At 36.6% G+C, this 13,902-nt stretch overlaps 3 protein-coding genes and 1 long non-coding RNA gene across 6 annotated transcripts in view; 1 reads left to right on the top strand and 3 right to left on the bottom strand.

The window, feature by feature from the left end:
* LOC124639777 (phosphatidylinositol 4-kinase alpha) overlaps positions 1-13,902 on the top strand; it is a 54,768-nt gene that overhangs the window by 1,961 nt on the left and 38,905 nt on the right. For all 3 annotated transcript variants that reach the window (XM_047177246.1, XM_047177245.1, XM_047177244.1), the window contains exon 2: positions 895-1,105. In XM_047177246.1, the coding sequence (XP_047033202.1) occupies positions 895-1,105 (211 nt within the window). The remainder of the gene's footprint in view (positions 1-894; positions 1,106-13,902) is intronic.
* LOC124639783 (spidroin-1-like) lies at positions 1,322-3,848 on the bottom strand. The gene is made up of 4 exons (XM_047177252.1): positions 3,625-3,848; positions 2,839-2,857; positions 2,115-2,277; positions 1,322-1,397 (listed from the first exon to the last, which is right to left on the bottom strand). Exons 1-4 carry the CDS (start codon positions 3,679-3,681, stop codon positions 1,388-1,390), a joined length of 249 nt encoding a protein of 82 aa, XP_047033208.1. The 5' UTR covers positions 3,682-3,848; the 3' UTR covers positions 1,322-1,387.
* LOC124639784 lies at positions 6,953-8,526 on the bottom strand. Its single transcript, XR_006985498.1, has 4 exons — positions 8,396-8,526; positions 8,071-8,116; positions 7,277-7,403; positions 6,953-7,049 (listed from the first exon to the last, which is right to left on the bottom strand). It is a non-coding gene; the product is annotated as an uncharacterized LOC124639784 (long non-coding RNA).
* On the bottom strand, positions 9,754-12,628 carry LOC124639782 (glycine-rich protein 5-like). The gene is made up of 5 exons (XM_047177251.1): positions 12,523-12,628; positions 12,340-12,367; positions 11,103-11,123; positions 10,724-10,795; positions 9,754-9,931 (listed from the first exon to the last, which is right to left on the bottom strand). The coding sequence occupies exons 1-5, from the start codon at positions 12,571-12,573 to the stop codon at positions 9,828-9,830; spliced, it is 276 nt and encodes a 91-aa protein (XP_047033207.1). The 5' UTR covers positions 12,574-12,628; the 3' UTR covers positions 9,754-9,827.

Here is a 13,902-nt window from a genome sequence, read left to right as displayed (position 1 = left end):
GTTTTCTTTTTCTTTTTTTATATGTGTGGAGGCTTGTAAATAGCTATTTGATAATACCATAGTTATATATCATTCTTTTCTTTTGTTAGTCTGTAAGCCTTCTGTAAAATGTAATAAATAAATAAAATAAATAAATAAATTAAGCCCTTTAAGTACTAGGGTCGCAGTAACTCTTATGATCAATACAACAGTTCAGAAGTGAACTGCAGGGCAAATACTTTGCTTGTAAATCACTAGTTAATTTTATAATATTTTCTTGTAAATAAAGAAGTAAATAGTAAGAACCTTCAGAAGCAGCATTTGTTTTTATAATAGCCTGGCTGTTTCTCACGGTTTCATTCGCGTCACTAGAAAACTACTTCCTATACCCAAATAAAATATACTTTGTAACATTCTATAACATAATTGGGCATTTTAATAAAAGATTTTGTTATTTAATTGCTCCAATAATTATTTATTTTATTATTTACTAGACGTTTCACCAGCGTCCCGTGGTAACTACTGCCCGTACCAGGATAAAATATAGCCTATGTTACTCGTGGATAATGTAGCTTTCGAATGGTGAAAGAATTTTTAAAAACGGCCCAGTAGTTTTTGAGCCTATTCATTACAAACAAACAAACAAAGTTTTCCTGTTTATAATATTAGTATAGACATAGAAATGTTAAACCAAGTTCAAAAAAGAGGATTTTATTTTCACCTATAAGTATGGATGTTTGTTTGCAATGATCTCACTTTGGGCTGAAACAATGTTTATGCCGTTTTCAGTTTTTCAGACTTAGGTGAAGGTTTTAGGTATATTATTGAAATCGATAATAAAAAAAAATCTACTCTTAATAACAGTGATACGCATATCCATGAGTTCATCATTTATTTTTCTCAATTTATTTACAGGTGAACACCCTATTCATGCTATGCCCTCAAGCTGGCTCCTCCCTCATAGTGACTCCAAGAAGTCAAGAGGCAACCATAGCTTTGGGACTGTACTTCCTTCAGAGCAACTTACAGCATCAGGATAAGCTTCTGCCATACTTCCTGAAAGTCCTGAAGTGTCTCACTACTGCACAGTTTGAGGAGCCACTATGCAGAATCAAAAATGGCGACCGTAAGTTTTTTAAATATTTATTTCTAATAATTTCATGTAGTAGGTACATGGAAAGTCTATTATATAGTTTAGAAAAATTGTGGAAAACGATTGAACTAAGTATTTGTATAATTTTTAACGTGAATTTCTAACTTTTATAAATTCTTATAGGAAAGGTTTGACTATACGTACATACATGTAATATAATAATAAGAAATGACGAATGAAAAGACGTAATGCAGTTTCACATTCGTTTATTATTTATATGCAGAAGAGATTATTTTGATGATTTCAGTTTGTTGCTTAGCCCATTCTGAAAAAAAAGAAGTTTATGTTAAAACATTATTATCTTTTAATGTTATAAATTCTAAAATCTGTTTATATTGCTTTCACGGACTGAAATTTTTTATCGAGAAAACGGATACCCGGTCATAAATAAATAAAAGGTTTTTATGAAGTATATAGTTCTCACAACAGTCAATGGCGGTTTTCAACTATATTCCGAGTACAAGAACGCGCATATGGGCCATACCTCTCCCTCGCCACCAAAAATTTGTTTAATTTCTCAGTCCTCTGCGTTAGATGAGATCTGTGCCCTACGATGGGCACCAAAAACGCTTATTATATACTAGCGGCCCGCTCCGGCTTCGCACGGAATAACACATATATTATTAAACTTATTATAAACCTTCCTTTTTAATCACACAATCTATTAAAAAAAACCGCATGAAGGTCGGTTGCGTAGTTTTGAAGATTTAGGGTCCGTTCAGACAGACTAGCTCGGAGAGGAGAGCAAATTCTTAACACGTTGAAAATTGAGTACTTAGTATTTGAAGTAAGGCTTATTTTTGCATGCGCACTGCTTTTGTCATAAGAATGCTCGGTGTGAAATAATAAGAGGAGCCGACCGGCTCCGATGCTCTCCAAGCCGGTCTATCTGAACGGACCCTTAAGCGTACAAAGGTACAACGGGACATAAGGACAGAAAAGGCAATCTAATTTTATACTATGTAGTGATAGATATACGTACGCTCCAAAACCAGCTGCAGCTCCCATGCCAGCTGCTGCAGTTCCTACACCGGCTGCCATTGCGGTTTTTGCAGCCTCAATACCAGCTCCCATAGCGCCACCTGCAGCCGCCATACCGGCTCCCATTGCTGCGGCGGGAGCAGCGGCGAATCCTTCAGCACCACCTGCGTTTTAAGAAATTTTGTTGCAGTGAAATATAGTGTACAACGTCTTCCAAGTCGAATGCCGGCTACAGCGGCTATTCTCATATAAGGAGATTAGCCAACTGCGCAGGACATATTATAGTGCACAAGCATTTACGCAGACACGAGTGCACTTACTCTACCCTCACTCTCATAGCCCGATGGGACGGCAAGAGATCAGGCGCAGGACCGACATTTACGTGCTCTCCGATGCACGGGAATACAGTGCATACTGTAGCACCAATAAGGCTGTGGTTTGTTAAGTAACTCTTGGCGCAGTCAGTTCGTGGATGGCCATCTTGTCATGACCAGGTCTTCCGCGTTTCGGAAGGCACAACAGGCTGGTGGGGCGCGGCTCATCAGCGTTCATCTTTGGCAGTCGTTACGGGTTAACAGAAGCCAGAAAGTCTGACCAGTCTTATTAACGGGTAACAGAGTTGTTGAGGTCAGATAGGAAGTCGCTTTATGTGTATCACACTTAGTTGGATCCCCTTGGGATAAATATATAATTATAATCCATGCCATAGAAGAGAATTTTCTTACCAGGAAGTTGCTGCATGCTCTGAAAAGAACAAAAAAGAAACAATGTTAGATATGAAGCTATAGGTACTAGGATTACTAGGTAGGGATAATATTTTATAGTAGTAACTGACTTGTTGAGAAAAGTGACATTTATGAGGTCTAATGCCATATTATGTGATATGCAAGCTGTTGATTTGCATCCATGCCACATTCAAGGAGGTAATTATGCTAATGATTCTCGACCCAAATCAATAAAAAAATTGGTACGTAATTTTTTTTCTTTAATTTTTTTTCGGAATTCCGTAAATGTCATCTAGCCTTATTTAAACTTGGCGCGTATGGTACTGGCCTTAAAACCGTGCTGCACCCTCACACAAACGCAAACACAAAGCATACGCAACGATCACTCATAAATTTCATTCATAAAATTGGATTACTTCTGAAATACCACGACATTACAATGACAAAAAAGCAGTGCATATTAGTTATTTCCCATCTACTGTAATTCCAATCGATTATTTACGTATTGTATGTCCTCCTCCTGAAGTATGGCACAAATGCAAATCAACACCTTGTATTAGGATTGCTAATAGGAAATTAATAGTAAGTAACAAAGACTAATCTAATAAGTTCTTACAATGGATCTAAGCTGAAGAGTTTAGTTGTTTATTTGCTTGACTATATAGTAAAGTAAATCATATCATATTGGATCTCTTTCTATTAATTCAAAAAGAGAGACATTCAATTCAATAGTTTTTATAAAATAGAATGCTTTTAATATAAAAAATATTATGGTTAAAAACTTACGTTTCCAATCATCATAGCGATGATGCACACAACGAAAACAAAGAATTGCTTGAACATTTTGATTTTTTTGCGCTGGTATCGTTCAATATGGTAACACCAAATGAATAATGTCCCCAACTTCGCGTCCGTATTTATTTGGCGATTTAGAGTTCCGTGGAACGGTTACGAAACCATTTTGTTTATATTTCTGTGTATTATTTAAAGTTTGATTGTTGATTCAAGTGTATTGGAAAATGATTTATTGGATTACGTAAATAATATGACGCAGGTGGAAGATTTGTCATTCTGTTAGAAGGCAAGTCACTACGCGCCAATCGTGATTGGTAAATGCAATTAGGGGTTAAAAAATAACTCGTAGTCCTGCTCAAAGGGAAGCTGAGGAAATTGGAAGAATGAAATTTTATTCATTGGTTCTTGATGATAGATAGCCTTCATCAAAAACATAAGCCTTTTCTACTCTTTTTTTATTAGAAATCGTCAAATACCCATCCCGCTGTGGGTGCAGGCAGCGTGAGGATTGTCATACTCGTACTGATTAAAATCTACCATGTTCCTTCTTAAGCCTAATATGTACCACTGCCGCGGTAACTCTTTCGAACAATCCTGGAGCCCACAAGAGTTTTACTTAAGCGACATACGATTCACATCCGACTGAGATCCAATCACGATTGGAGCGTATGTGGCAATCCGTTATTTTTTTGTTTTAAATAAACGTTTTTATCCTTTTCTGTGATTCAATAATGAATCACACTGTCTACAAATGATTTTCGATTGCAATAAGATCGATTGGACTTATATTAGTAGCAGAATGCCCGCTAAGGTCAATACTGCTACTGCGATTCAATTTCTATTCAATTTTGACATTATTAACTTAGCAGAATCGAGCCCCTAGCATACGCCTGTCGCGTCAGATCTTACTTTGTTTATATTAGAATATTGACTTTGTCAAACAATTCTACAGAGTTTTGAAAATAATAAGCGTGCGTCTCGCACTTGACAGATTTTATGGAACAACAACCTCATAGGTACATACACATGTCGTGGAAAAGTTTAGAAGGATTTAGGAACAAACAAATAAGTTATGAAAGAATTTGTAACAAGTGTACCCAAATGTTCTGTATTAATAACGTCATGAATAATATACTTAGTTCGTTATTTACACATATGCTTTGGTAAATAATTACATATTTAGGCAGTTTAGAAGTTATTTTTACGTGGTCCGATCCGATATTATTACAGGTGTTGTTATGTTCTATGCCTCCTACTTACGCAATTGTTGAAGAAAACACACACCCAAAAAATAATATTTACTTTATAAATAACAAATTACGAAAAAACGTTGAAAAATTCTTTAGCTTTGTCATTTTAAAACGGGTAGTATTTAAACGCAAATCAAAAAATATCCTTTTTCCATGCAATAAGATTCTGAATTCCCATCAAAATTACTGATTGCACAGCAAAATATTCAACTCAAAATATCACTAAACACACTACAATTTATTTTCGCAACGTACAGCGATTTTTCCTTAAGCAAAAGCTTTTTCATCAATGCACAGCTAATAATCTTAATGCACATTATACATGTTAACTCTTTTTCTTTTAAATATAGCTTCTATTTTTATATTACTTACAGCAGTTTTTCTGAATAAAACAGCATTTTATTAGTTACAGTCATCTTATTATTTATTAATTACCACATAATGAGATCAGCAAAAAAATATAAAATTAAATACAAAATTGTCATTTATTGAATTATTAATAAGCATCCACGCTTCCTTGTTTGCCAATAGGCACTTTTTAGTCATTGTCAGTACTTCCTTTTGGCATACATTTCATATAAGTAGTCATTAAAAGGCAGAACTATCATATTTCGGAATGTTTATAGTCAGAATCATCTTTTGGCATAGTTTTGGAATTTTTATTTTCCTGTAAGAAGCATGCAAACAAGCCTGAAGCATGCATGCAGGCATGCAACATGGAACTAAGCATGCAACATGCAGCAAGCATGGCTTCTGTCACGGCTCCGGCGCTTCGTGGCTCCGGCGGTCCCATGCGAGCTTATCGTCGCAGATGGTTTTCACGCTCACCACCGCAGCTTCGCCATACTGGCCGGCAGAGCCGGCCAGCCTCAGCCGCGTCGGCGAGCGTTAAAACTACCTGCGCCTCAGCTCGCAGGCCGCCTCGCCCCTCCGCGCCTACGCGGTTTTGAATTGCACTCTAGGGGTAGGGCAAACAAGACTACGTGGAGTCGGTTTTGCAGCGATTCGTTTTCGTTACTAGCTTCAATTTTTCAGTTAATTTAATCTGCTTTTAGAAATAATGCAATGTGACAGGATTTTTTTGTTATAATAATCATTAAATTTGCCGAGCATGGCTTCTTGAAAATTAAGACAAATATGATGAACAGGTTTTGTTGTACTTACTGGTTAATATGCGACTGAGATAGTTATTTTGCTATGAAATATGGAAAATTTGCTGTGCAGTCAGTATTTAATGCTTGCATGTAGTATTTTTGTACAAGAATAAATTTAACTGTATTGCATTATAAGAAAAAAGTAATGTCATATTGATGTATAATTTCGAATTATCTGCAGTTTGAGTTTTGTTAAACATTTAGTTTATTTGTAGTGAAGTAAGATATTTGATGTAAAAAAGAATATAAATGATGAGTATTTATTGATAGGCGATTATTTATTTGATATGCAATTTATAATATCCCTTTTAAAACGTTTTACAGACCATCTTTTAAATCACCAGGATATTTTATTTGTCCCATTTCCTTCAACTTTTCTCTGACATTGGTGTCCAAGATCCAGAGGTGGTAATCTTTACCTAAGAAATTACAATAAAACAGCCGGAAAACCTTTTGCTTCGTCTTTTTAAAAGGTTTAACTTTTCAACCAGGACTCCGACTTTCATCCCCTCTCTATAAGTCTACTTTATTGGCTCACTGGAAGGCAAAATTCTCTTTTCATACAGAGAAGGAATGAGCATTATTCATTACGCATGTTCGAGGCGGATTGGCGATTTCAGACTTTATAGTCCAGGTTTCTTCAAGATGATTTCCTTCAACTTTACTCTGACGTTGGTCTTCGAGATACATTGGTACTTTGCTCAAGTCTTTCTGTGGCAGCAATTTACGTCGGCGTGTCAGAAATTAATTGGACATCTCAGTCTTATTTCAGTATTGTTAATTATGTTCAATAATTGTCTTTAGAATTTAGTGTCGTTTAAGTATTCGGCTTATTAGTCCCGCAATAAATCTGAACTGTACCGTACTGTAGGACAAAACGAGGTACATAAATGGAAATAATTAAAACAATTTGGATACCAGCTATATTTTTTATTTAGTAAAGAGTAGTTAGGTAATTAGTTACAGTATAATAGTCGGTTGCAATCTGATCAATCCTTTCGTAGTTTGTCATCTGAAAAGAGAAAAAAATGTGAAATTTAACTTTGCTTTATTCATATTGTAGCCTTGCAACTGCCCTGCCAAGAATTATTGGGTCGTTGATATCGTTTAGGCAGCTTTGCTTCATATTAAAACTGGCGCCTAGTTGTCATCCTTAAAGTCTCCATGTTTCTTTGCAAAGATTTGCCTTATGTTCCTACAAGATTTTGGCTACAACTAAAAAAGCCGTTTAATTCTTACATTATTGTTGTCCATCGTTATTTGCTGCCACCGCCCGCGCCGGCGTTGCCTCCCACTCCAGCATTGAACCCAAAGCTTGCGCCACCATTCGCACCAGCACCCCCATCAGCGCCACCGCCACCTTGACCTCAAAATAATAAAAAAATGTTGCCACCAAACAAATACAAATAGGGGAAAATATTCAATCTTTCACACACGATCGGTTAGACCCAAGAAAATGTTGATTAGCTTTTTCTATCGATGCGTATAAAGATATGTGTATTACTCAGAACACAGCCAACAAGTCTGTACCGGGAAGCTTCATTCTCGGTTAGACATCGTGACTATTGTGCCAACGGAGTATCGAATTTACTACGATTGCAATGCCCCTTTAATGAGGACTTAGATTCGATAATAGCTTTAATTTGTCGCCACGACGATGTACAGAAGTGTACGTACGTACATACATGTTAAATGCATTCGCACATGCATCGATATAGGCCGAAACTTGATTTTGATTTGAATTATATTTGTTTTTACGTAAATAATGGGGTAAAAACTAATTACCACCACCTCCTGCTCCACCGCCGAAACCGAAACCGGCTGTAAAAATCAAAGGAAGTGTTAGGTACATATTAGTCCGAATAAATAACTATATTAGACTATTGAATAGGCAAAGTGGTGTATTCTCTGGTACAGCAAGATTTTATTACATTCTCAACAAGAACAATTCAATTGAAAACGAAAACTCAATATTGGCAACTCATACGCTGCTAGAGTTAAATTTTCATGTTAGATAGACGATAAATTCTTACCACTAGCTTCACCGCCTGCGCCTCCTCCAGCGCCTTGTTGCATGCTCTGAAACGTTTTTTTTAAACTTAATTTGTGAAAGAACACAAAAGTTGGTAAAAATCACTTATGATGAAACAAATTTCTCAGCACCTTTCTGTCATGATAAGCCTTCTTCTTTCTCGAATGATGGGGCTTTAGTAAAGGGGTTGATGTGACTTTAGACATTAAAGTTAAATGTAACGTAGGATGTAGTTATCGCACTCTCGCTATACCTAATTTCGGAGTAGACCACGACAACGCACCATAAAATCGATAGTCTTTAATAAACAAAACATAAAAACTTACATTTCCAGCCATCAGAACAACGAGAAAAACTAGGAATAATTTCTTGAACATTTTGATTGAGTCTCCTTTCCTGACACTGAATGGCAGACGCTGCAGGCTAGTATTTATACAGTATACTATCATCTCTATATTGTTTCTGATTGCATCTAAACATACTCACGGGTACTTAATGTGTGAAACATTGAAAATAGTAATTGAAAAATAATTGTTTTGTCAGTACATGGATGCGGCTGTTGAGTTCTCTGCATGTTTTTAGATGTAGTCAGAGGAAGATACAAAATTGAACTAGATTGTAAGGGGAAAAATCATTGGGAAAGGTAGCAAGTCCATCTTTGCAGCATTGTTTATAGTTTAATCATTTATTATTATATTATACCTTTTGGCAGAGACATCACTATAACAAGACATTATCTATCTACATATATAAAAGAAAGTCGTGTTAGTTACTCCACTTATAACTCAAGAACAGCTGAACCGATTTAACTGAAAATTGGCAGGGTGGTAGTTTAGAGCCAGGAGAAGGACGTAGGACATATTTTTGTCACCATCCAGGACGCGGATGAAACCGCGGGCAGCTATATCATAAAGAATCTGTTAGGATAAAAGCACATGTGTATTTATTACTCATTAGGTAAAAGGGAGTGTGATTTTTAGCATGAATAAGCCAGCCACAAAAGTGAAGAAGCTACCATAATGTTCGGTGTGGCATTGTAAAATGTTGGCATTTCTTCAAACAAAATAAACTCTATCATATTAATTCCTTTCTACATCTTTGTTCTGCTACTTAGTTAAATGTTAAATATAAATGATGTTTGTGCCGCAAGTTGTCACGCAATGCATTTAATGCATTGTTAGCACTAAAACATATTATTATGTGGGTGCGAGTTTTTCTATTATGTGATTTTAATTGCAATGACCAAGAGCTCGTTTAGAGAATAAACAAGCCCCATGCTTGTTAACTTTTGTAATCACTTCTTGGTAAGAAAAATATTTGTTACAAGTTTACCCAAATGTTCTAAGGTATCTATTAATAACGTCATGGAAATATTTTCCATTAGTTGTACAATATACACATGTTGTGGTGAATTAGAAAAGGTGAAGTGCCCCTCGGAAAAGGTCTCACATATTAACATGCTGTCGCTTTTGAAGTATACACTGCTCGAGTCTTGCGACTTTCGCCCGTGCTGGGAGGAAAGATGTTACTTTGGGGGGTAAATACATACATAATAAGTTACTTTAATGTTATGGACACTTTTTGCAATCCCACATTCTTTGTCATATTTCCATTGATTCTGGGACGTTACAATGATAGTATCATCAAGATACAAGGAAGATTCCAATAGGTAAAATTAAAACAATTTTGTAATCCATTTTATAATTTTGTAATTTTTATTACACATTCCAAACAAATATTACACTATTTGAGGCTTTATTACTTCTTGCCCCAGCCGCCGCCGCCATTTCCTCCCGCCCCTGCGCCTCCGTTCATGCCAAACCCGAAACCACCATTAGCTCCGGCACCAGCTCCGCCTTGCCCTGAAAAGTAAAAAAAAGTTTTTATTCATAGCAGCAGCATGATTAACGCTCAATCCTTTTCCGTGTGAGAGGAGGCCTGTGCCTAGCAGTGGGACGATAAAAAGGCTGTAACAGTCTAGCAGCACAGGGGCCCAATTCTATTCTGCTAATTTTACTTAAGCGACATACGATTGATATGCAACTGAGATTCAGTCACGATTGAAGCATATGGTGTATCGATACGGTTAGAGTGTTACTTGTGAGATAACGGCAGATAAAAGAATATGGAAAATGAAAATGAAAATAATGAAGAAAATGGAAATGGAAAAAATATGGAAGAAGAAAATATGTTGATATTAAGTAATCTGTGGCTGAACCCCAAAAAAATTGGGATAGGCACGAGAATAATGACAGGTCGATCGATCATAAAATTGAGCGACGCATGGGACGGTTGGTCCATGGACGGCTGACCAAATATGTTGTAACGTATTTCGGAAATTGAATGTCATCTTTGGCAATTGTTACGGAAAGTGAGAAGCCAAGCTATATTCTAACTCTCCTACTTCGGGTCTGCTGGAAGAGATTTCTTTAGAAATAAGCAGTTCCTTTGTACTATTTCATGTTACTTCCTACTGTGTACATAAATGGTTAAATAAATGCAAAATAAAGCCAGAAAGTTTGACAAGCAGTCTTACTGAAGGGTGTAGGGTTCCCAGGGTAACTGTGTTGAAGAGGTCAGATTGGCAAAACCGAGTTTGTTTTTAATATTAATTATGTGAGTAATGAATTTAGAATATATAAAACTGTAATTACCGCCACTACCGGCTCCACCGTCAGCACCGCCCCCAGCCCCGGCATTGCCACCGAAACCAAAGTCCATGCCAGCTATAAAAACAAAAATACTAATTTAAGTCGTCTGATCGCCTTAGCTATAGGTACTTCTATATCTATACTTCTATACTAATATTATAAAGAGGAAAACTTTGTTTGTTTGGTTGTAATGGATAAACTCAAAAACTACTGGACTGAGTTTAAATATTCTTTCACCATGAGAAAGCTATTATCTGCGAGTAAGATAGGCTATATTTTATTCCGGTGCGGGCAGTAGTTCCCACGGGACGCGGGTGAAACCGCGGGAAAACGGCTAGTTACTATATAATAAAGAGGAAACATTTTAGTTAAGTATTATTACCTCCTGCCCCATATCCGCCAACTGAAAATAATAAAACATACTAGACATACGCCCCGCAGGGCATCTGAGGCGGATGACGGGGAGTAGCGACCCCGCGGGGCTATATATCCGAGTGCTCCAGGGAGAGTATACTGTCCCCCATCTCCGGCTTGCCGGAGTGAAGCATGACGGGGGATAGGTCTCCCGCCTCTTGGCTTGCCTTCATCGGCCGGTCAGAGTGGAGTCGCTAGAGCAAGGTTAGTCCTGCTCGGAGGGTAGGTGCCTCGTGGTAAGTGGCGAGTGGGCCGGTGATGCTGGACCCACAGGGAGCGCGTGATCTGCGTTTAAAGTCCGCCGAGGTATCCTCACCCTTCTCAGCCGCTCATGTCCCTGTTGCCCTCTTGTTGCTTTTCAGTGACTGATTCCCGGGGGCCCAGTAAGTGAGTTGGCGAGTCTCCACCTGCCATTTTAACATGTATTTAATACATTGTCATCGGCAGGTGCCATAGTTCCCGTAGTTTCCCCATTCCTAGTCCATTAGCATCCCATCACAATAGCCTAAGTAGTTTTTATCCATAGTTAGCAATAGTTTAGCACAGAACCGGGGATTGTCCTTGGGTACATTTCTATAGTGTATACAGGGATAATCGTCGGTTTTGTGTGTTACCATTTCATTAAAGTGGTCTCAAAAGGGCTTCAGCGTGTTGGCTTCGGCCCCACGTTCGCCTTCCAAAAATCCGGGACTCTATAGTCCCGAGGTCAGAAAGAGACAAAAAAATAACTTAAAAACAAGCTTTTATTTAAATGCGCTAAAAAGAAAAAAAAAAAAAAACTTTTAGGTACTATAAACACAATTTATATGTTTTAAAAGCTTGTCGCGAGATTAAGTACCTACTCGTAATTTACTATTATTTCTATTTTCGATTATTTCTAAATAATCCTTTATAATAAAGGATTATTTCTACTTGAAAGTAGGTAATTTGAAAATGAAACAGAGTTGCACAGGGTGCCGATAATACCGTATATTAAAATTGAATCACAAACACAACGTCACAGACATCTAACATCAAAGACAGTAATTTGAACAGGCCACTACATGTGTCAGATTATTATTGTATGTGGCCAGAACGGGCCACAAGGAGTATCCTTCACCTTATTTCGACTTAAAAGCACTTTTATTTCAAAAGACTTTATTTAAGCAATATGTACTTATATAAGCAAGTCTTCTACGTTATGTATTAAGTACAAAAACACTTACGACCCCCTTGACCCCTTTGCTGCAGGCTCTGAAAAAAAAAAAAAACGTTAAATTATTGAAATGTTACAACTTATTTAGAAAATATAGAAATGAAATAAAATATCAATTATTTCAATTTATAGCACAAAGCTAAATAAACAACACATTTCATATCTTCTTCAGTAATAGCAAAATTATACTTACAGAACCAAACATCAAAACAACGAGAAAAGCTAAGAATAATTTCTTGAACATCTTGGATAAGTTTCACTTTTTAGACGATACTGAATGACAGGCTTTTCAATCCAGTATTTATATCTGCCTAAAAATAATTTATGTTTTTGATAACATCTGTACATACATACTAACACATACAGACAAGTTGTTTATGTATTTAAAATATTTTACACCTTGTGGTACTAATTTTAATAAGTGTGATTTGGCTCATCATGACAATAATGATTTTTGGTTAATTTGGAATTTGGTTTTAGGTTTTTAATTACACTGATATGTTTCTATGTGTATGTGTAGTAGGTATTAAATAAGTAAGTGTTTTTGTGTAACTAACATTTAAAATACCTCATAAACAATTTTTTTTAGTCATTAATTAAAACCTTGTGTTTTTAATTGCGATGACCAAGAACATTTGAACCAACCATTTTACAAAAAAATACTGTGACCTTAGTGGATTGAGGAGGTCAGATAGACTTAATTTTATAAGGTATTGGTACTCAGCTTTAGTTAAGCTGCAAGCCTAACCAACATAGTTGGGAAGGTAGGCAGTTGATGGTGGTCGAAATATCTTGCATCGATGAAATGAAATGAAAAGGGATATTATAAATTGCATATCAAATAAATAATCGCCTATCAATTAATACTCATCATTTATATTCTTTTTTACATCAAATAACTTAGTTCACTACAAATAAACTAAATGTTTAACAACACTCAAACTGCAGATAATTCGAAATTATACATCAATATGACATTGCTTTTTTTATTATAATGCAATACACTTAAATTTATTCTTGTACAAAAATACTACATACATAGCATTAATACTGACTGCACAGCAAATTTTCCATATTTCATAGCAAAATAACTATCCCAGTCGCATATTAACCAGTAAGTACAACAAAACCTGTTCATCATATTTGTCTTAATTTTCAAGAAGCCATGCTCGACAAATTAAATGATTATTATAACAAAAAAATCCTGTCACATTGCATTATTTCTAAAAACAGAACAAATTAACTGAAAAAGGTTCGCGGCTTCGCGCGCTTTTTCGTCACTGGAGTGCAGAGTGGCGCGAGTGAGTAAGATAGAGTTCAATTAAAAAATATTGTATTAAAAATTGAAGCTAGTAACGAAAACAAATCGCTGCAAAACCGACTCCACGTAGTCTTGTCTGCCCTACCCCTAGAGTGCAATTCAAAACCGCGTAGGCGCGGAGGGGCGAGGCGGCCTGTGGCCAGTAAGCCGAAGCTGCGGTGGTGAGCGTGAAAATCATCTGCGACGATAAGCTCGCATTTGACCGCCGGAGCCACGAAGCGCCGGAGCCGTGACAGAAGTGATGCTTGCTGC

This window comes from Helicoverpa zea, chromosome 19, assembly GCF_022581195.2.
Source record: "Helicoverpa zea isolate HzStark_Cry1AcR chromosome 19, ilHelZeax1.1, whole genome shotgun sequence".
NCBI lineage: Eukaryota > Metazoa > Arthropoda > Insecta > Lepidoptera > Noctuidae > Helicoverpa > Helicoverpa zea.
Note: the sequence above shows the minus strand (reverse complement) of the source record. Positions and strands in the feature narration are given on the sequence as shown.

Bases quoted from the DNA above. Each gene is read 5' to 3' on its own strand.
- LOC124639782 (XM_047177251.1), bottom strand. From the start codon at position 12,573: ATGTTCAAGAAATTATTCTTAGCTTTTCTCGTTGTTTTGATGTTTGGT. The intron at 12,368-12,522 runs GTAAGTATAATT...TTTTTTTTTCAG, and splicing joins TTGTTTTGATGTTTGGTTCT to AGCCTGCAGCAAAGGGGTCA. The intron at 11,124-12,339 runs GTAAGTGTTTTT...TATTATTTTCAG, and splicing joins GCAAAGGGGTCAAGGGGGTC to TTGGCGGATATGGGGCAGGA.
- LOC124639783 (XM_047177252.1), bottom strand. From the start codon at position 3,681: ATGTTCAAGCAATTCTTTGTTTTCGTTGTGTGCATCATCGCTATGATG.